At 41.9% G+C, this 24,843-nt stretch overlaps 1 protein-coding gene across 2 annotated transcripts in view; it reads left to right on the plus strand.

Moving 5' to 3' along the window:
- Nucleotides 1-23,485, plus strand: part of grhl2b (grainyhead-like transcription factor 2b) — a 106,246-nt gene extending 82,761 nt beyond the window's left edge. Inside the window, exons 10-16 of one of the 2 annotated variants that reach the window (XM_029736177.1) lie at nt 458-515; nt 4,987-5,126; nt 7,582-7,619; nt 13,503-13,594; nt 14,856-14,941; nt 15,212-15,276; nt 23,257-23,485. In XM_029736177.1, coding sequence (XP_029592037.1) covers nt 458-515; nt 4,987-5,126; nt 7,582-7,619; nt 13,503-13,594; nt 14,856-14,941; nt 15,212-15,276; nt 23,257-23,371 — 594 coding nt within the window. In that variant the 3' untranslated portion in view covers nt 23,372-23,485. Of the gene's footprint in view, nt 1-457; nt 516-4,986; nt 5,127-7,581; nt 7,620-13,502; nt 13,595-14,855; nt 14,942-15,211; nt 15,277-23,207 lie in introns of both variants that reach the window. The other variant, XM_029736179.1, reaches the window with a different exon arrangement.
- The last annotated feature ends 1,358 nt before the right edge of the window (nt 23,486-24,843 follow it).

The raw sequence follows: 24,843 nt of genomic DNA on the forward strand, positions 1-24,843 counted from the left end.
CTCATTCATATATTAATCCATCATCCACTCATTCGTATATTAATCCATCCATCCACTCATTCATATATTAATCCATCCATCCATCCACTCATTCATATATTAATCCACCATCCACTCATTCATATATTAATCCACCATCCACTCATTCATATATTAATCCATCATCCATCCACTCATTCATATATTAATCCATCATCCACTCATTCGTATATTAATCCATCCACTCATTCATTTATTCATCCATCCATCTATCCACTCATTCATTTATTAATCCATCCATCCATACACTCATTCATATATTAATCCATCCATCTATCCACTTATTCATTTATTAACTCATCCATCTATCCACTTATTCATTCATTAATCCATCCACTCATTCATATATTAATCCATCCATCCACTTATTCATTCATTAATCCATCCAATCATTCATTAATCTGTCTGTGTGTTCCAGGGAGCTGAGAGGAAGATAAGAGATGAGGAAAGGAAACAGAACCGCAGGAAGACTAAAGGTTGGACACCAAATTACCTGTACAGTTATCTACAACTTTACCTACACTGTTACCTGTACAGTTATCTACAACTTTACCTACACTGTTACCTGTACAGTTACCTACAACTTTACCTACACTGTTACCTGTACAGTTACCTACAACTTTACCTACACTGTTACCTGTACAGTTATCTACAACTTTACCTACACTGTTACCTGTACAGTTACCTACAACTTTACCTACACTGTTACCTGTACAGTTATCTACAACTTTACCTACACTGTTACCTGTACAGTTATCTACAACTTTACCTACACTGTTACCTGTACTCTTATCTACAACTTTACCTACACTGTTACCAACACCGTTAACTACACTGTTAACTGCGTTCTATTGTACAACGTTACCTACACTGTTACATGTCCTGTTACCTGAACTGTTACCTGTACTATTACCTACAGTTTTACCTGTACTGCTACCTGTACTGCTACCTGTACTGTTACTTAGACTGCTACCTGTAATGTTGACCTGTACTGTTACCTGTACTATTATCTCTACTGTTAACTGTACTGTTAACATGGACTGTTTCCTGTACTGTTACCTTCTCCTTTACCTGTACTGTTACCTGTACTTTTACCTACAATATTCCCTGTACTGTTATCTATACTGTTACCTGTACTGTTAACTACACTGTTGCCTGTACTGTTACCTTTACTGTTACCCATACTTCTACCTGTACTGTTACCAACACTGTTTCATACACTGTTACCTGTGCTGTTACCTGCACTCTTACCTGCAATGGTACCTGCACTGTTACATGTACTGTTACCTGTACTGTTACCTGTAATGTTACCTGTGCTATTACCTTCACTAGTTCCTACACTGTTACCTGCACTGTTACATATACTGTTACCTACACTGTGACCTGCACTGTTAACTGTACGGTTAACTACACTTTTACATGTACTGTTACCTAGACTGTTAACTACACTGCTAACTGCACTTTTATCTACAACAATACCTACACTGTTACCTGTAATATTACCTACATTGTTACCTGTTATGTTACCTGTAGTGCTACCCACACTGCAACCTTTAATGTTACCTGTAATGTTACCTGTGTGGTTACCTACACTGTTACCCTCATTGTTACTTACACTGTTACCTACACTGATACCTGCACTGTGACCTGCACTGTTAACTGTACGGTTAACTACACTTTTACATGTACTGTTACCTAGACTGTTAACTACACTGCTAACTGCACTTTTATCTACAACAATACCTACACTGTTACCTGTAATGTTACCTGAACTGTTACCTGAACTGTTACCTGTAATGTTACCTGCACAGTAACATGTAATGTTACCTGTACTGTTACCTACACAGTTACCTGTAATGTTCCCTGTACTGTTACTTTCACTTTTACCTCTAATGTTACCTGTACTCTTTCCTGTACTGTTACCTGTACTTTTACTTACAATGTTCCCTGTGCTGTTACCTAAACTGTTACCTTTATTATTACCTGCACTGTTACATACAATGTTACCCATGCTGTTACCTACACTGTTACCTGTAATGTTCCTTGTACTTTTAGCTACACTGTTACCTGTAATTTTACCTGTACTTTTTCCTGTACTGTTACCTGCACAGTTAGTTATACTGTTACCTGAACTGTTACCTATACTGTTACCTCTGCTTCTACCTGTAATGCTACCTGTACTGTTACCGGTAATATTACCTGTACAGTTACCTGTAATATCAACAGCACCGTTACCTACACTATTACCTGTAATGTTACCTGTGCTGTTACCTACACTGTTACCTGTAATGTTCCCTGTACTGTTACCTGTAATGTTACCTGTACTGCTACCTGTACTTCTACTTGTACTGTTACCTGTACTACTACCTGTACTGTTATCTGTGATATTAACTTCACTGTTACCTACACTGTTACCTGTACTGCTGCCTGTACTGTTACCTACAATGTTACCTTTCCTGTTACCTGTCCTCCTGTTACCTGTACTGTTACCTACACTGTCACCAGTAATGTTACCTACTCTGTTACCTGCACTGTTACCTGTACTGTTACCTGTGCTACTACCTTCACTAGTTCCTACACTGTTACCTGCACTGTTACATATACTGTTACCTACACTGTTACCTGTAATGTTACCTGTAATGTTACCTTCACTAGTTCCTACGCTGTTACCTGCACTGATAGCTTCACTTTTACATGTACTGCCACCTGTACTGCTACCCGTACTGTTACATACACTGTTACCTGTACTGTTACCTGTACTGTTACCTGTAATTTTACCTACAATGTTCCCTGTACTGTTACCTACACTGTTACCTGTACTGTTACCTGTACTGTTACCTACATTGTTACCTGTTATGTTACCTGTAGTGCTACCCACACTGCAACCTTTAATGTTACCTGTAATGTTACCTGTGTGGTTACCTACACTGTTACCCTCATTGTTACTTACACTGTTACCTACACTGATACCTGCACTGTGACCTGCACTGTTAACTGTACGGTTAACTACACTTTTACATGTACTGTTACCTAGACTGTTAACTACACTGCTAACTGCACTTTTATCTACAACAATACCTACACTGTTACCTACACTGTTTCCGGCACTGTTACCTGCACTGTTAACTGTACGGTTACCTAAACTGTTACCTACACTGTTACCTACACTGTAACATGTAATGTTACCTGCAATGTAACATGTAATGTTACCTGTACTGTTACCTGTAATGTTCCAAGTACTGTTACCTTTAATGTTACCTGTAATGTTACCTGTACTGTTTCCTACACAGTTCCCTGTAATGTTCCCTGTACTGTTACTTTCACTTTTACCTCTAATGTTACCTGTACTCTTTCCTGTACAGTTACCTGTACTTTTACTTACAATGTTCCCTGTGCTGTTACCTAAACTGTTACCTTTATTATTACCTGCACTGTTACATACAATGTTACCCATGCTGTTACCTACACTGTTACCTGTAATATTCCTTGTACTTTTAGCTACACTGTTACCTGTACTATTACCTACACTGTTACCTGTAATTTTACCTGTACTTTTTCCTGTACTGTTACCTGCACAGTTAGTTATACTGTTACCTGAACTGTTACCTATACTGTTACCTCTGCTGCTACCTGTAATGCTACCGGTAATATTACCTGTACAGTTACCTGTGCTATTAACTTCACTGTTACCTACACTGTTACCTGTACTGCTGTCTGTACTGTTACCTACACTGTTACCTTTCCTGTTACCTGTCCTCCTGTTACCTGTACTGTTACCTACACTGTCACCAGTAATGTTACCTACTCTGTTACCTGCACTGTTACCTGTACTGTTACCTGCGCTGTTACCTGTAATGTTACCTACTCTGTTACCTACACTGTTACCTGGCCTATTTCCTGTTCTTTTATCTACACTGTTACCTACACTGTTACTTGTAATTTCACCTGCACTTTTACCTACACAGTTACTTGTAGTGTTACCTGAAGTGTTACCTGTACTGCTACCTGTATTTCTACCTGTAATATTACCTGTACTGTTACATGTAATATCACCTGCACTGTTACCTACACTATTAACTGTACTGCTAACTGTACTGGTACCTACACTGTTACCTACACTGTTACCTGTACTTTTACCTGTATGGTTACCTGCTTTGTTACCTGCTTTGTTACCTGTACTGTTACCTGTACTGTTACCTGTACTGTTACCTGTACTGTTACCTAAACTGTTACCTGTACTGTTACCTGTACTGTTACCTGTACTGTTACATATGCTGTTACCTACACTGTTACCTATGCTGTTACCTGTGCTGTTACCTGTACTGTTGCCTGTACTGTTACCTGTACATCTACCTGTACTGTTACCTGTACTGTTACTTGTACTGCTACCTGTACTGCTAACTGTACTGGTACGTACACTGTTACCTGTACTTTTACCTGCACTTTTACCTGTATGGTTACCTGCTCTGTTACCTTCGCTGTTACCTGTACTGTTACCTGCACTATTAACTGCACTGTTACTTACACGGTTACCTGTACTGTTACCTACACTGTTACCTGTACTGTTCCTGTACTGTTACCTGCACTATTAACTGCACTGTTACCTACACGGTTACCTGTACTGTTACCTACACTGTTACCTGTATTGTTACCTGTACTTTTACTTATACTATTTCCTGCACTTGGTGGTATACAACCTAACGTTTCAGGCTAAAATTACATCAAGACATCACAGATGAACAGTTTGTCTTGTTTTGAAACTATTTCTAAGTGATTTAAAGTGTCAATCTGCACTTCAAACAATAAGAAAGCGGCCACCCCTCCACTGTTTTTGTAAAATTCTGAGGGATTGGGCTGGAGATGTCCTTGTATGTGTCTGCTTACACAACACAATTGAAGTTCCTTTGATGGAAATCCATGTGATCTCACTGCTGTTGTGTTTTCCAGGGAAGGATGGAGGACTAGGGGTGATAACTCTCCCTAAGAAGCCTGACACCACCTACTTCAAGACCATGACTGACCTGGAGGCCCAGCCTGTACTCTTCATCCCTGATGTCCACTTTGGAAACCTGCAGAGGGCTGGACAGGTCAGATACACAGGCACATCAGGGGTGTCTCCCAAATGGCACCCTATTCCCTTTATAGTGCACTTTTTAGGGAATAGGTTGCCATTTTGGACAGGAATAGGAAAGCTAATCATGTGAACTTTAAAATAAATCAATTTAAATATATTTTCAGATGAACTTAATGTGTTAGGCTGTTGTCTGTCAAGGGTCTGCTGTTCCTAAATCTAACATGAATGGTACTGTAGAATCAATGTCTGGCTTTAGACTGTGTTTAACCAGAGTGCTAGCTAAAACTGCCTTACCTTTCAGAGTGTCCGTTGGAATCTGTAGGTTAGAATTGTCACATGCGTCGATGAAAGATGACCAAAACGCAGCGGGTATAGTGCTCATCTTCTTTTATTATTAATAAGAACACTCAAAACAAAATGAACAGACGACCAAACAGTTCCATAAGGCACACAGGCTATACAGAAAATAACCACCCACAAAAACACAGGGAAAAACAGGCTGCCTAAGTATGGCTTCCAATCAGAGACAACGAAAGACACCTGCCGCTGATTGTAAGCCATACTTGGCCACACATAGAAAAAGAAACATAGAAATAGAAAACTAGAACCAAAATCCCCTAGAACCAAACAACCCCAAAACACACAAAACAAACACCCCCTGCCACGCCCTGACCGTACTACAATTACAAATGACCCCTTTACTGGTCAGGACGTGACAAGAATATGCCACAACTTCCTTCATCTGTCGCATCAGACCTTTGCTGATACATCATGGGTCTAACGATGCCTTGGTGTCACGCCCTGGCCTTAGAGCCTTTTTTATTCTCTATTTTGTTAGGTCAGGGAGTGACTTGGGTGGACATAATCTATGTTTTGTATTTCTATGTTGGCCTGATATGGTTCCCAATCAGAGGCAGCTGTCATTCGTTGTCTCTGATTGGGGATCATATTTAGGCAGCCTTTTCCCACTGGGTTTTTGTGAGATCTTGTTTTTGTTAGTTACTGTGTAGCCTGCAGAACTTTACGTTCGTGCTTGTATTTTGTTGTTTTGACGGTGTTCATTTTAATAAAGGAAAAATGTTCGCCTACCACGCTGCACCTTGGTCTCATCCTTCAGACGAATGTAACACTTGGTTAACTTATCACTGATCTGATACGGTCTAACGCTAACTTGGTTAACTTATCACTGATCTGATACATTATGGGTCTAACGATGCCTTGGTTAACTTATCACTGATCTGATATGGTCTAACAATGCCTTGATTAACTTATCACTGATCTGATACGGTCTAACGATGCCTTGATTAACTTATCACTGATCTGATACATTATGGGTCTAACGCTAACTTGGTTAACTTATCACTGATCTGATACATTATGGGTCTAACAATGCCTTGATTAACTTATCACTGATCTGATACGGTCTAACGATGCCTTGATTAACTTATCACTGATCTGATACATTATGGGTCTAACGATGCCTTGGTTAACTTATCACTGATTTGATACGGTCTAACGATGCCTTGGTTAACTTATCAACGATCTCATACATTATGGGTCTAACGATTCCTTGGTTAACTTATCACTGATCTGATACATTATGGGTCTAACGATGACTTGGTTAACTTATGAATGATCTGATACAGTCTAACGATGACTTGGTTAACTTATGAATGATCTGATACGGTCTAACGATGCCTTGATTAACTTATGAATGATCATATACATTATGGGTCTAACGATGCCTTGGTTAACTTATGAATGATCTGATACATTATGGGTCTAACGATGCCTTGGTTAACTTATCACTGATCTGATACGGTCTAACGATGCCTTGGTTAACTTATCACTGATCTGATACATTATGGGTCTAACGATGCCTTGGTTAACTTATGAATGATCTGATACGGTCTAACGATGCCTTGATTAACTTATGAATGATCTGATACATTATGGGTCTAACGATGCCTTGATTAACTTATGAATGATCTGATACGGTCTAACGATGCCTGGATTAATTTATGAATGATCTGATACGGTCTAACGATGCCTTGATTAACTTATGAATGATCTGATACATTATGGGTCTAACGATGCCTTGATTAACTTATGAATGATCTGATACATTATGGGTCTAACGATGCCTTGATTAACTTATGAATTATCTGATACATTATGGGTCTAACGATGCCTTGGTTAACTTATGAATGACCTTTGTAGAGAATCTAGAGATGTATCTAGAAGAAAGGTCAGTTTGCAGACGCTTGGTTTTCTTCTCTTGTAAACAGTCTGAGTTTTTAGGGCCACATCTTTTATTGACTTTTTACAGATTGTCAAATATGCCTATAAGCTATTTGAGGGTTTGATACATAACATATTTAGATTTCTGTTTCATTACTTATATGTATATTTGCCAATGTTATGTACATACTTAAAGCTGACATTGCCAATGTGCTATTCTTTCCCAGGTATTTGCCTTTAACACAGAAGAGATTGAGAGAGGAGGGTGAGTGTTCACACATGTATACATTCACATGTAAATATCCACTGAGTGTACAAAACATTAGGAACAGCTTCCTAATATTTAGTTGCAGCCCCTTTTGCCCTCAGAAAAGCCTCAATTGGTCAGACATGGACTTTACAAGGTGTTGAAAGCGTTCCACATGGACGCTGGACTATGTTGATTCCAATGCCTCCCACAGTGGTGTCAAGTTTGACTGGATGTCCTTTGGGTGGTGGAACATTCTTGATACACACGGGAAACTGTTGAGCATAAAAAAACAGCAGCGTTGCAGTTCTTGACTCAAACCGGTGCACCTGGCATCTACTACCATACCCCGTTCAAAGACACTTACATCCTTTGTCTTGCCCATTCACCCTCTGATTGGCACACATACACAATCCATGTCTCATTTGGCCCAAGGCTTAATAATCATTCTTTAACCTGTCTCCTCCCCTTCATCAACACTGATTGAAGTGCATTTAACAAGTGACATCAATAAGGGATCATGGCTTTCACCTAGATTCCCCTGGTCAGTCTATGTCATGGAAAGAGCAGGTGTTCCTAATGTTTTGTACACTCAGTGTAAACCTTACATATGTAAAATGGACCAACTCCAACCCTCACAAACACTTACAAAATCCCACACATACACTTGAAGTCGGAAGTTTACATACACCTTAGCCAAATACATTTAAACTCAGTATTTCACAATTCCTGACATTTAATCCTGGTAAAAATTCCCTGTTTTAGGTCAGTTAGGATCACCACTTTATTTTAAGAATGTGAAATGTCAGAATAATAGTTGATAGAATGATTTATTTCAGCTTTTATTTCTTTCATCACATTCCCAGTGGGTCAGAAGTATACATACACTCAATTAGTATTTGGTAGCATTGCCTTTAAATAGTTTAACTTGGGTCAAACATTTCAGGTAGCCTTCCACAAGCTTCCCACAATAAGTTGGGTGAATTTTGACCCATTCCTCGTGACAGAGCTGGTGTAACTGAGTCACTTTGCCACAACGTTGGAAGTATGCTTGGGGTCATTGTCCATTTGGAAGACCCATTTGCGACCAAGCTTTAACTTCCTGACTGATGTCTTGAGATGTTGCTTCAATATATCAACATAATTTTCCTCCCTCATGATGCCATCTATTTTGTGAAGTGCACCAGTCCCTCCTGCAGCAAAGCACCCCCACAACATGATACTGCCACCCCCGTGCTTCATGGTTGGGATGGTGTTCTTCGGCTTGCAAGCTTCTCCCTTTTTCCTCCAAACATAAAGAAAGTCATTATGGCCAAACAGTTCTATTTTTGTTTCATCAGACCAGAGGACATTTCTCCAAAAAGTACAATCTTTGTCCCCATGTGCAGTTGCAAACCGTAGTCTGGCTTTTTTATGGCGGTTTTGGAGCAGTGGCTTCTTCCTTGCTGAGCGGCCTTTCATGTTATGTTGATATAGGACTCGTTTTACTGTGGAAATAGGTACTTTTGTACCGGTTTCCTCCAGCATCTTCACAAGGTCCTTTGCTGTTGTTCTGGGATTGATTTGCACTTTTCACACCAAAGTACGTTCATCTCTAGGAGACAGAACACATCTCCTTCCTGAGCGGCATGATGGCTGTATGGTCCCATGGTGTTTATACTTGCGTACTATTGTTTGTACAGATGAACGTGGTACCTTCAGGCATTTGGAAATTTCTCCCAAGGATGAACCAGACTTGTGGAGGTCTACAATTTTGTTTCTGAGGTCTTGGCTGATTTCTTTAGATTTTCCTATGATGTCAAGCAAAGAGGCACTGAGTTTGAAGGAAGGCCTTGAAATACATCCACATGTACACCTCCAATCGACTCAAATTATGTCAATTAGTCTATCAGAAATTCTAAAGCCGTAACATCATTTTCTGGAATTTTCCAAGCTGTTTAAAGGTACAGCCAACTTAGTGTATGTAAACTTCTGACCCACTGGAATTGTGATACAGTGAATTATAAGTGAAATAATCTGTCTGTAAACAATTGTTGGAAAAATGACTTGTGTCATGCAAAGCACTTGTTCTAACCAACTTGGCAAAACTATAGTTTGTTAACAAGAAATTTGTGGAGTGGTTGAAAAATTTGTTTTAATGACTCCAACCTAAGTGTATGTAAACTTCCGACTTAATCTGTACACACACACACACACACACACACACACACACACACACACACACACACACACACACACACACACACACACACACACACACACACACACACACACACACACACACACACACACACACACACACACACAAACACACACAAATGCCTGGATTCAATTTGATGGTTGATTTGGACAATGCGCCATTTAGAGGAAGTTATTTAGTTCGTCTGGTTGGCCCGTGTCACTGGGCAGTGTGCTTCCCTTTGTAGTCTGTAATGGTTTGTAAGCCCTGCCACATCTGACAAGCGTCAGAGCCGGTGTAGTACGTTTCAATCTTAGTCCTGTATTGATACTTTGCCTGTTTGATGGTTTGTCGGAGGGCATAGCGGGATTTCTTATAAGCTTCCGGATTAGAGTCTCTCTCCTTAAAAGCGGCAGCTCTACCCTTTAGCTTGGTGCGGATGTTGCCTGTAATCCATGGCTTCTGGTTGAGGTATGTACATACAGTCACTGTGGGGATGATGTCATCGATGCACTTATTGATGAAGCCAGTGACTGATGTGGTCTACTCCTCAATGCCATTGGAAGAATCCCGGAAGATATTCCAGTCTGTGCTAGAACTGTGCAAAACAGTCCTGTAGTGTAGCATCTGCGTCATCTGACCACTTCTGTAGTGAGCAAGTCACTGGTAATTCCTGCTTTAGTTTTTGTTTTTAAGCAGGAATCGGGAGGATAAAAATATGGTCAGATTTGCCAAATGGAGGGTGGGGGAGAGCTTTGTATGCATCTCGGCTCTGACGCTCGTCGGATGTGGCAGGGCTTGAAAACTGTTACGGACAACAAAGGGAAACCCAGACGTGAGCTGCCCAGTGACGTGAGCCTACCAGACGAGCTAAATGCCTTTTATGCTCGCTTCGAGGCAATCAACACTGAAGCAAGCACGAGAGCACCAGCTGTTCTGTATGACTGTGTGTAAACACAGCCGATGTGAGCAAGACCTTTAACCTCTCTAGGGCAGGTGGCATCAAATCGTCCCACCTACGTAACAGCCAGTTGAATCCTGTGGCGCGATATTCAAATACCTTAGAAATGCTATTACTTCAATTTCTCAAACATATGACTATTTTACAGCATTTTAAAGACAAGACTCTCGTTAATCTAACCACACTGTCCGATTTCAAAAAGGCTTTACAACGAAAGCAAAACATTAGATTATGTCAGCAGAGTACCCAGCCAGAAATAATCAGACACCCATTTTTCAAGCTAGCATATAATGTCACAAAAACCCAGAAGACAGCTAAATGCAGCACTAACCTTTGATGATCTTCATCAGATGACACACCTAGGACATTATGTTATACAATACATGCATGTTTTGTTCAATCAAGTTCATATTTATATCAAAAACCAGCTTTTTACATTAGCATGTGACATTCAGAACTAGCATACCCCCCGCAAACTTCCGGCGAATTTACTAACAATTTACTAAATTACTCATGATAAACGTTCACAAAAAGCATAACAATTCTTTTAAGAATTATAGATACAGAACTCCTCTATGCACTCGATATGTCCGATTTTAAAATAGCTTTTCGGTGAAAGCACATTTTGCAATATTCTAAGTAGATAGCCTGGCATCACTGGGCTAGCTATTTAGACACCCAGCAAGTTTAGCCTTCACCAAACTCCGATCTACTATTAGACGTTTTGTTCGTGCGTTCAAGACACTATCCGAATGGTAAATAAGGGTCACGAGCACGGCGCATTTCGTGACGAAAGATTTCTAAATATTTCATTACCGTACTTCGAAGCATGTCAACCGCTGTTTAAAATCAATTTTTATGCCATTTTTCTCGTAAAAAAGCGGTAATATTCCGACCGGGTATCTGCAATTAGGTAAACAGACGAAAGAAAATACAGCATGGGGTCGACTCGGGCACGCGCCTAAGCCCTTTGTCCTCTGAGCGGCCACTTGTCAAAAGCGATTATGTGTTTCAGCCAGAGGCTACCTCGATATCGTTCAGCTTTTTCCCGGGCTCTGAGAGCCTATGGGAGCCGTAGGAAGTGTCACGTTACAGCTAAGATCCACAGTCTTCAATAAACAGAGGCAAGAACAACAACACCTTGTCAGACAGGCCACTTCCTGCATGAAATCTTCTCAGGTGTTTGCCTGCCATATGAGTTCTGTTATACTCACAGACACCATTCAAACAGTTTTAGAAACTTTAGGGTGTTTTCTATCCAAAGCCAATAATTATATGCATATTCTAGTTACTGGGCAGGAGTAGTAACCAGATTAAATCGGGTATGTTTTTTATCCGGCCGTGTAAATACTGCCCCCTAGCCCTAACAGGTTAAACAGGTCAACATTCACATGGCCGCGGGGCCAGATGGATTACCAGGACGTGTACTCAGAGCATGCGCTGATCAGCTGGCAAGTGTCTTCACTGACATTTTCAATCTCTCCCTGACCAAGTCTGTAATACCTACATGTTTCAAGCAGACCACTAAGCAGATACTAGGCTGTGTCAGAGGAAAGCCCATAAAATTGTCAAAGATTCCAGTCACCCTAGTCATAGACTGTTTTCTCTGCTACCGCACGGCAAGCGGTACCGGATTGCCAAATCTAGGACCAAGTGGCTTCTAAACAGCTTCTACCCCCAAGCCATAAGACTGCTGAACTATTAATCAAATGGCCACCGGACTATTACATTGACCCCCCCATTTGTTTTGTACACTGCTGCTACTCGCTGTTTATTATCTATGCATAGTCACTTCACCCATACAAATGTACAAATTACCTCAACTAACCTGTAGCCCCGCATACTGACTCGGTACCGGTACCCCCTGTATATAGTCTCGTTATTGTTCTGTTATAATATTACTTTTTATAATTTTTTACTTTAGTTTATTTGGCAAATATTTTCTTAACTCTTCTTGAACTGCACTGTTGGTTAAGGTCTTGTAAGTAAGCATTTCACGGTAGTGTCTACACTTTGTTGTATTTGGCGCATGTGACAAATAAAGTTTGATTTGATATGTACAAAATAAGTCACAAACTGTCATAGGCGTCGTAAGGATTGGACCAATGCGCAGCGGGTAAAGTGCTCATATTCTTAATTTATTTAAAGTAAACACTTGAACAAAATAAACAAATGACAATAACAGTTCCATAAGGCTCCCAGGCTATACAGAAAATAACCACCCACAAAACACAAGTGAAAACAAACCCAACTAAATATGGCCTCCAATTAGAGACAACGACAACCAGCTGGCTCTAATTGGAGGTCATTGCCAAAAACCCAACATAGAAATAGAAAACTAGATATACACATAGAAATAGAAAATACAGAACGTGACCAAAAACACCGAAACACACAAAACACCCCCTGCCACGCCCTGACCAAACTACAATGACAAATAACCCCTTTTACTGGTCAGGAAGTGACACAAACAATGCGAAACAAACAAACAAAATAGCACGTTTGGTTAATAAAGCCAGTAAAACGACAGCCCTCCTCTCCGGCAGCGTTACTGGACATGCAGTGTTTAGCGTGAATGCGGTCACGGATGTTGGAACATTCCCTTTAAAACGTGTATTGCCGCCAAATCGTGATCGAGTTGAATCCCAGCCTCAGAGCGAGCCCTCTTGTTGGTTGTGTATCCCGTCTTGGATGTGGGATGAGTGTGTGTGTGAGGTAGAGGTCTGACTGGACTGTTGCTGTTGTTGTGTCCATCATGCAGGAGTGTGTTGGTTAAGAGGATGTTCAGACCATCAGAGGATGACCTCTCACCTCCGTCCCACAAACAGATCAAAGAGGAAACACACAAGAGAGGTACCAGTCTATATAACCTCTACATTGAGGTGCCAGTCTATATAACCTCTACAGAGAGGTACCAGTCTATATAACCTCTACACAGAGGTACCAGTCTACATAACCTCTACACAGGGGTACCAGTCTATATAACCTCTACACAGAGGTACCAGTCTATATAACCTCTACAGAGAGGTACCAGTCTATATAACCTCTACAGAGAGGTACCAGTCTATATAACCTCTACAGAGAGGTATCAGTCTATATAATCTCTACAGAGAGGTACCAGTCTATATAACCTCTACAGAGAGGTACCAGTCTATATAACCTCTACACAGAGGTACTGGTCTATATAGACTCTACAGAGAGGTACCGGTCTATATAACCTCTACAGAGAGGTACCAGTCTATATAACCTCTACAGAGAGGTATCAGTCAATATAATCTCTACAGATAGGTACCAGTCTATATAACCTCTACAGAGAGGTACCAGTCTATATAACCTCTACACAGAGGTACTGGTCTATATAGACTCTACAGAGAGGTACCGGTCTATATAACCTCTACAGAGAGGTACCAGTCTATATAATCTCTACAGAGAGGTACCGGTCTATATAACCTCTACAGAGAGGTACCAGTCTATATAACCTCTACAGAGAGGTACCAGTCTATATAATCTCTACAGAGAGGTACCAGTCTATATAACCTCTACAGAGAGGTACCAGTCTATATAACCTCTACAGAGAGGTACCAGTCTATATAATCTCTACAGAGAGGTACCAGTCTATATAACCTCTACAGAGAGGTACCAGTCTATATAACCTCTACAGAGAGGTACCAGTCTATATAATCTCTACAGAGAGGTACCAGTCTATATAATCTCTACAGAGGGGTACCAGTCTATATAACCTCTACAGAGAGGTACCAGTCTATATAACCTCTACAGAGAGGTACCAGTCTATATAATCTCTACAGAGAGGTACCGGTCTATATAACCTCTACAGAGAGACACCAGTCTATATAACCTCTACACAGCGGTACTGGTCTATATAGACTCTACAGAGAGGTACCAGTCTATATAATCTCTACAGAGAGGTACCGGTCTATATAACCTCTACAGAGAGGTACCAGTCTATATAACCTCTACACAGAGGTACTGGTCTATATAGACTCTACAGAGAGGTACCAGTCTATATAATATCCTACTATGGGAGCGCTGCTTCACAGACAAGCTAAAACAACTTCAGTGGCATAACATCCTGACTGTGTCCATCTCTCCACAGTCCTGCTGTATGTGAGGAAGGAGTCTGATGAGGTGTTTGATGCTCTGATGCTCAAGTCTCCAACCCTGAGAGGCCTGATGGATGCAGTGAGTATCTCAACAACAACAAACATGTTTTAGGGTATTGTTGCTTTATACAAACAGATCAGAATCAGCAGGGCAGCCAGATTAAGAAAAGGCAAAGTTAGAAGGGAGGAGATGGGGAGGAAAGCCCTGTTTCTGAGGTGCTGCCCAGAGGGCCTCCACCAGTTAGTTAACCTGGATGGTCCAGATGATAGATTCTATCTTCTCTGGTATTGGTATATAGCATCCACAGCCTGTTCGTTGAATCTCAATAACATTGTGCTTCATTCACAGATATCAGAGAAGTATGGAGTTCCCACTGAGAGCATAGCCAAGATCTACAAGAAAAGCAAAAAAGGGTGAGAATGGAATTCTATTAAACACGGCATTAGAATGGAATTCTATTGAACACGGCATTAGAATGGAATTCTATTGAACACGGCATTAGAATGGAATTCTATTGAACACGGCATTAGAATGGAATTCTATTGAACACGGCATTAGAATGGAATTCTATTGAACACGGCATTAGAATGGAATTCTATTGAACACGGCATTAGAATGGAATTCTATTGAACACGGCATTAGAATGGAATTCTATTGAACACGGCATTAGAATGGAATTCTATTGAACACGGCATTAGAATGGAATTCTATTGAACACGGCATTAGAATGGAATTCTATTGAACACGGCATTAGAATGGAATTCTATTGAACACGGCATTAGAATGGAATTCTATTGAACACGGCATTAGAATGGAATTCTATTGAACACGGCATTAGAATGGAATTCTATTGAACACGGCATTAGAATGGAATTCTATTGAACACGGCATTAGAATGGAATTCTATTGAACACGGCATTAGAATGGAATTCTATTGAACACGGCATTAGAATGGAATTCTATTGAACACGGCATTAGAATGGAATTCTATTGAACACGGCATTAGAATGGAATTCTATTGAACACGGCATTAGAATGGAATTCTATTGAACTGAACACGGCATTAGAATGGAATTCTATTGAACACGGCATTAGAATGGAATTCTATTGAACACGGCATTAGAATGGAATTCTATTGAACACGGCATTAGAATGGAATTCTATTGAACACGGCATTAGAATGGAATTCTATTGAACACGGCATTAGAATGGAATTCTATTGAACACGGCATTAGAATGGAATTCTATTGAACACGGCATTAGAATGGAATTCTATTGAACACGGCATTAGAAAGGAATTCTATTGAACACGGCATTAGAACGGAATTTTATTGAACACGGCATTAGAACGGAATTCTATTGAACACGGCATTAGAACGGAATTCTATTGAACACGGCATTAGAACGGAATTCTATTGAACACGGCATTAGAACGGAATTCTATTGAGCACGGCATCAGAATGGAATTCCACTGAACACGGCATCAGAGTGGATTTCTATTGAGCACGGCATCAGAGTGGAATTCTGTTGAGCACGGAATCAGAGTGGAAGTCTGTTGAGCACGGAATCAGAGTGGAATTCTGTTGAGCACGGAATCAGAATGGAATTCTACTCAAAACGGCATTAGAATGGAATTCTACTCAACACGGCATTAGAATGGAATTCTACTCAACACGGCATCAGAATGGAATTCTATTGAGCACGGCATCAGAATGGAATTCTATTGAGCATAAAATTCGAATGGAATTCTGTTGAGTACGGCATTAGAATGGAATTCTACTCAACACTGCATTAGAATGGAATTCTACTCAACACGGCATCAGAATGGAATTCTGTTGAGCACAGCATCAGCATGGAATCCAATTGAGTACGGCATTAGAATGGAATTCTATTGAGCACATAATTAGAACGGAATTCTATTGAGCACGGCATCAGAATGGAATTCCGTTGAGCACGGCATCAGAATGGAATTCTGTTGAGCACGGAATTAGCATAGAATTGTGTTGAGCACGGCATTAGCATGGAATTGTGTTGAGCACGGCATTAGAATGGATTTCTGTTGAGCACGGCATCCGACTGGAATTCTATTGAACACGGCATCAGAATGGAATTCTATTGAGTATAAAATTAGCATGGAATTCTATTGAGCACGGCATCAGAATGGAATTCTATTGAGCACGGAATTTGCATGGAATCCAAATGAGTACGGCATCAGAATGGAATTCCATTGAGCACGGCATCAGAATGGAATTCTGTTGAGCACAGAATTAGCATGGGATTCTGTTGAGCACGGCATTAGCATGGAATTGTGTTGAGCACGGCATGAGAATGGAATTCTACTCAACACGGCATCAGAATGGAATTCTATTAAGCACGGCATCAGAATGGAATTCTGTTGAGCACGGAATTAGCATGGAATTGTGTTGAGCACGGCATTAGAATGGAATTCTGTTGAGCACGGCATCAGAATGGAATTCTGTTGAGCACGGCATCAGAATGGAATTCTGTTGACCACGTCATTAGCATGTAATTCTACTGAGCACGGCATTAGAATGGAATTCTATTGAGTATAAAATTAGCATGGAATTCTATTGAGCACGGCATCAGAATGGAATTCTATTGAGCACGGAATTTGCATGGAATCCAAATGAGTACGGCATCAGAATGGAATTCCATTGAGCACGGCATCAGAATGGAATTCTGTTGAGCACAGAATTAGCATGGAATTCTGTTGAGCACGGCATTAGCATGGAATTGTGTTGAGCACGGCATGAGAATGGAATTCTACTCAACACGGCATCAGAATGGAATTCTATTAAGCACGGCATCAGAATGGAATTCTGTTGAGCACGGAATTAGCATGGAATTGTGTTGAGCACGGCATTAGAATGGAATTCTGTTGAGCACGGCATCAGAATGGAATTCTGTTGAGCACGGCATCAGAATGGACTTCTACTCAACACGGCATCAGAATGGAATTCTATTGAGCACGGCATCAGGATGTAGTTCTGTTGAGAACGGAATTAGCATGCAATTGTGTTGAGCACGGCATTAGAATGGAATTCTGTTGAGCACGGCATCAGAATGGACTTCTACTCAACACGGCATCAGAATGGAATTCTATTGAGCACGGCATCAGGATGTAGTTCTGTTGACCACGTCTTTAGCATGTAATTCTATTGACCACGTCATTAGCATGGAATTCTATTGAGCACGGCATTAGAATGGAATTCTATTGAGCATAAAGTTAGAATGGGATTCTATTGAGCACGGCAACAGAATGGAATTCTGCTGAACACGGCATCAGAATGGAATTCTATTGAGCACGGCATCAGAATGGAATTCTATTGAGCACGGCATCAACATGGAATCCAATTGAGTACAGCATTAGAACGGAATTCTATTGAGCACATAATTAGAACGGAATTCTATTGAGCACGGCATCAGCATGGAATTCCATTGAGCACGGCATCAGAATGGAATTCCACTGAACACGGCATCAGAATGGAATTCCGTTGAGCACGGCATCCGAATGGAATTCCGTTGAGCACAGCATCAGAATGGAATTCCACTGAACACGGCATGAGAATCGAATTCTGTTGAACACGGCATCAGAATGGATTTCTATTGTACACGGCATTAGAATGGAAACCTAAGATGGCCCGAAGAACATGGCTGATGTTTTACATTCTCTCAACCAATTGTGCTATTTTGTTATTATTTTAATTGTATTAATTTTTTTTAACTTATTGTGTACATAATATTGCTGCTACCGTCTCTTATGACCGAAAATAACTTCTGAACATCAGAACAGCGATTATTCACCACAAACTGGAAGAAGCTTTTTCCTTTAACGAGTCCGATGAGAAGGATATCCTGCTTTAACTGGAACAGGCCCAGACCCCCGCCTTTTGCGTGAAGAAAAGACGCCGGAAAAGGGCCCGCAGATCGGGCAGCCTCCTGAGAATCCAGAGGTGAGCGAGTAAACTTCCACTGCCATCCGTTCTTCTTGCTAACGTGCAATCATTGGAAAATAAAATTGATGACCTACGATTAAGATTATCCTACCAACGGGACATTAAAAACTGTATCATCTTATGTTTCACCGAGAAGTGGCTGAACGAAGATATGGACAATAAATAGCTCCCAGGATTTTCCATGCACCGGCAGAACAGAGACGCTACCTCTGGTAAGACGAGGGGTGGGGGAGTGTGTCTTTTTGTCAATAACAGCTGGTGCGCGATGTCTAATATTAAAGAAGTCTCGAGGTATTGTTCGCCTGAGGTAGAGTACCTTATCATAAGCTGTAGACCACACTATAGTTCTCATCTGTATTATTCATAGCCGTCTATTTACCACCACAGACCGATGCTGGCACTAGACCGCACTCAACCAACTCTATAAGGTCATAAAGAAAGAAGAAAATGCTCACCCAGAAGCTTCGCTCCTTTGGGACTTTAATGCAGGCAAACTTAAATCAGTTTTACCAAATTGTTATCAGCATGTCACATGTGCAACCAGGGAAAAAAAATCCTAGACCAACTTTACTGCACACACAGAGATGCATACAAAGCTCTCCCCCGCTCTCCATTTGGCAAATCTGACCATAATTCTGTCATCCTGATTCCTGCTTACAAGCAAAAACTAAAGCAGGAAGTACCAGTGTCTCGGTCAATATGGAAGTGGTCAGATGACACGGATGCTACACTACAGGACTGTTTTACGAGCACAGACTGGAATATGTTCCGGGATTCATCCAATGGCTTTGAGGAATTCACCATCATTGGCTTCATCAATAAGTGCATCGATGACATCGTCCCCACAGTGACTGTACGTACATATCCCCACCAGAAGCCATGAATTACAGGCAACATCCGCATCAAGCTAAAGGCTAGAGCTGCCGCTTTCAAGGAGCGGGAGACTAATTTGGATGCTTACAAGAAATCCCACTATGCCCTCATATGAATCATCAAACAAGCAAAGCATCAATACAGGATTAAAATGTAATCCTACTACACCGGCTCTGATGCTCGTCGGATCTCAATCGCAATCCACCCGTCCCTTTTTCACCTGGACAAAATGAACACCTATGTGAGAATGCTGTTCATTGACTACAGCTCAGCGTTAAACACCATAGTGCCCACGAAGCTCATCACTAATCTAAGGACGCTGGGACTAAACACCTCTTTCCGCAACTGGATCCTGGACTTCCTGACGTGCCGTCCACAGGTGGTAAGAGTAGGCAACAACACGTCTGCCATGCTGATCCTTAACACTGGGGCCCCTCAGGGGTGTGTACTTAGTCCCCACTTATATTCCCTGTTCACCCATGACTGCGTGGCCAAACAGGACTCTAACACCATCATTAAGTTTGCTGACGATACAACAGTGGTAGGCCTGATTACTGACAATGATGAGACGGCCTACAGTCGTGGCCAAAAGTTTTGAGAATGACACAAATATTAATTTTCACAAAGTTTGCTCCTTCAGTGTCTTTAGATATTTTTGTCAGATGTTAATATGGAATACTGAAATATAGTTACAAGCATTTCATAAGTGTCAAAGGCTTTTATTGACAATTACCTGAAGTTGATGCAGAGTCAATATTTGCAGTGTTGACCCTTCTTTTTCTAGACCTCTGCAATCCGCCCTGGCATGCTGTCAATTAACTTCTGGGCCACATCTTGACTGATGGCAGCCCATTCTTGCATAATCAATGCTTGGAGTTTGTCAGAATTTGTGGGGTTTTGTTTGTCCTCCCGCCTCTTGAGGATTGACCAGAAATTCTCAATGGGATAAAGGTCTGGGGAGTTTCCTGGCCATGGACCCAAAATATCAATGTTTTGTTCCCCGAGCCACTTAGTTATCACTTTGCCTTAAGGCAAGGTGATCCATTATGCTGGAAAAGGCATTGTTCATCACCAAACTGTTCCTGGATGGTTGGGAGAAGTTGCTCTTGGAGGATGTGTTGGTACCATTCTTTATTTATGGCTGTGTTCTTAGGCAAAATTGTGACTGAGCCCACTCCCTTGGCTGAGAAGCAACCCCACACATGAATGGTCTCAGGATGCTTTACTGTTGGCATGACACAGGACTGATGGTAGCGCTCACCTTGTCTTCTCCGGACAAGCTTTTTTCCGGATGCCCCAAACAATTGGAAAGGGCATTCATCAGAGAAAATGACTTTACCCCAGTCCTCAGCAGTCCAATCCCTGTACCTTTTGCAGAATATTAGTCTTTGCCTGATGTTTTTCCTGGAGATTAGTGGCTTCTTTGCTGCCCTTCTTGAGACCAGGCCATCCTCCAAAAGTCTTCGCCTCACTGTGCGTGCAGATGCCCTCACACCTGCCTGCTGCCATTCCTGAGCAAGCTCTGTACTGGCGGTGCCCCGATCTCGCAGCTGAGTCAACACCCTCCTTTTGAAGCTTCCAGTCTGTTATTTGAACTCAATCAGCATGACAGAGTGATCTCCAGCCTTGTCCTCGTCAACACTCACACCTGTGCCAACAAGAGAATCACTGACATGATGTCAGCTGGTCCTTTTGTGGCAGGGCTGAAATGCAGTGGAAATGTTTTTTGGGGGATTCAGTTCATTTGCATGGCAAAGAGGGACTTTGCAATTATTTGTAATTCATCTGATCACTCTTCATAACATTCTGGAGTATATGCAAATTGCCATCATACAAACTGAGGCAGCAGACTTTGTGAAAATGTATATTTGTGTCATTCTCAAAACTTTTGGCCACGACTGTATAGGGAGGTCAGAGAACTGGCAGTGTGGTGCCAGGACAAGAACCTCTCCCTCAATGTGAGCAAGACAAAGGAGATGATCGTAGGCTACAGGAAAAGGCGGGCCAAACAGGCCCCCATTAACATCGATGGGGCTGTAGTGGAGCGGGTCGAGAGTTTCAAGTTCCTTGGTGTCCACATCACCAACGAACTATCATGGTCCAAACATACCAAGACAGTCGTGAAGAGAGCACATTAAAACCTATTCACCCTCAGGAGACTAAAAACATTTGGCATGGGTTCCCAGATCATCAAAAGGTTCTACAGCTGCACCATCGAGAGCAACCTGACCGGTTGCATCACCGCCTGGTATGGCAGTTGCTTGGCATCTGACTGTAAGGCGCTACAGAGAGTAATGCGAACGGCCCAGTACATCACTGGGGCCAAGCTTCCTGCCTTCCAGGACCTATATAATAGGCGGTGTCAGAGGAAAGCCCATAAAATTGTCAGACTCCAGTCACCAAATTTATAGACTGTTTTCTCTGCTACAGTACGGTAAGTGGTACCGGAGCACCAAGTCTAGGACCAAAAGGCTCCTCAACAGCTTCTACCCCCAAGCCATTAGACTGCTGAACAATTCATAAAATCGCCACCGGACAATTTACATTCCCCCCCCTCTCTTTTGTACACTGCTGCTACTTGCTCTTTGTTTGTTATCTATGCATTGTCACTTCGCCCCCACCTACATGTATTTGTATTTATGTCATTTAGCAGACACTCTTATCCAGAGCGACTTACAGTAGTGAATGCATACATTTCATACAATTTCATACATTTTTTTTCATACATTATTTTTTTTTCTGTGCTGGCCCCGCGTGGGAATCGAACCCACAACCCTGGTGTTGCAAACACCATGCTCTACCAACTGAGCTACTGGGAAGGCATGTACAGGTTACCTCAACTAGCCTGTACCCCCGCACACTGACTCGGTACCGGTACCCCCTGTATATAGCCTCGTTATTCTTACTGTGTTACTTTTTATTATTACTTTTTATTTGAGTCTACTTGGAAAATATTTTCTTAACTCTTCTTGAACTGCACTGCTGGTTAAGGGCTTGTAAGTAAGCATTTCACGGTAAAGTCTACACTTGTATTCGGATCATATGACAAATAAAGTTTGATTTGTTTTGAATTCTATTGAACACAGCATTAGAATGGAATTCTATTGAACACAGCATTAGAATGGAATTCTATTGAACACAGCATTAGAATGGAATTATATTGAACACAGCATTAGAATGGAATTCTATTGAACACAACATTAGAATGGTATTGTATTGAACACAGCATTAGCATGGAATTGAAGGAATCTAATAGGCTGGTGTTGCCAGACTTTCTAGTCTTGTTCTTTACTCAAACTGGTGTGAGAAGGATAAATATCCAGGCATGAATGTCTGACATCTTAGTATTCCTCTGTGTTTGTGAATGTTTGGTTTTAAACATTTGCAGGACAATCAATCAATCAGTCAATCAATCAATCAGCTAACTCTCCCATTCTCCCTTGTCCGATCCTGGTGAACATGGAATCAGCTAACTCTCCCATTCTCCCTTATAGGATCCTGGTGAACATGGAATCAGCTAACTCTCCTCATTCTCCCTTATAGGATCCTGGTGAACATGGATGACAACATCATAGAGCATTACTCTAATGAAGACACCTTCATCCTGAGTATAGAGAGCTACGCTGACGCCTACAAGGTCACACTCACCGAAATATGATGTCTGAATGACTGAGTGTAGGGCTGGGGGGACAGACAGGACAGGAGGACTGAGTATAGGGCCAGGGGGACAGGACAGTACAGGAGGACTGAGTGTAGGGCCAGGGGGACAGGACAGTACAGGAGGACTGAGTGTAGGGCCAGGGGGACAGGACAGTACAGGAGGACTGAGTGTAGGGCCAGGGGGACAGGACAGGACAGTACAGGAGGACTGAGTGTAGGGCCAGGGGGACAGGACAGTACAGGAGGACTGAGTGTAGGGCCAGGGGGACAGGACAGGACAGTACAGGAGGACTGAGTGTAGGGCCAGGGGGACAGGACAGGACAGTACAGGAGGACTGGATTGGGGCCGGAGGGACAGGACAGGACAGGAGGACTGAGTGTAGGGCTGGGGGGACAGGACAGGACAGGAGGACTGAGTCTAGGGCCAGGGGGACAGGACAGGACAGGAGGACTGAGTCTAGGGCCAGGGGGACAGGACAGTACAGGAGGACTGAGTGTGGGGCCAGGGGACAGACAGGACAGGAGGACTGAGTGTGGGGCCGGGGGACAGGACAGTACAGGAGGACTGGATTGGGTCCGAGGAGGGACCGGGACCAGAAGCACCGGTTCCAATCCAAGTGCCACTGCCGTTAAAAACTCCAGGCGTTTACGTTTGTTGGATGACATGAAAATAGAGCTCTTTGGCCAGGCTTCGAAATGAGAATGTATGAGCAGAAAATAACCTCAAACCTACTGGAAAATATGGTGGTGGATCTTTGGTGTAAAGGGCCTATTTACCTTCCACTGGTCCTGGGGTCCTTGTTAAGGTCAACAGCATCATGAACTTTACCCAGTACAAGGACATTTTAGCCAAAAACCTGGTTGCCTCTGTCAGGAGGCTGAAACGTGGCCACAGAGTGGATCTTCCAGCAAGACAATAACCTCAAGCTCACATTAAAATACACAAAGAAATTGTTAATTGGCCACAAAATCAACAGCAATGGCCATCTTAGTCTCCAGACTTGAAACCCACTGAAAACCTGTGGTTTGATGTGAAGGGGGCAGTCCATAAGACCAGACAAAGGATATCAAGGATCTGGAAGGATTCTGTAAAGAGGAATGGTCTAAGATCCATCCCAATGTGTTCTCCAACATAAAACATTTTAAAAAAGGCTCAGGGCCGTTATCCTCGCAAGGTGAGGTATTGAAAGCAAGCTCTAGCCATAGGCGCCATACAGACAGAGTACACAACACTACAGAGAGTACTCAACACTACAGAGTACTCAACAGAGTACTCAACACTAGAGACTGAGTACTCAACACTACAGACATAGTACTCAACACTACAGACATAGTACTCAACACTACAGACAGAGTACTCAACACTACAGACATAGTACTCAACACTACAGACATAGTACTCAACACTACATATATAGTACTCAACACTAGAGACGTAGTACTCAACACTAGAGACATAGTACTCAACAC

Source organism: Salmo trutta, chromosome 36 (assembly GCF_901001165.1).
Source record: "Salmo trutta chromosome 36, fSalTru1.1, whole genome shotgun sequence".
Taxonomy (NCBI): domain Eukaryota; kingdom Metazoa; phylum Chordata; class Actinopteri; order Salmoniformes; family Salmonidae; genus Salmo; species Salmo trutta.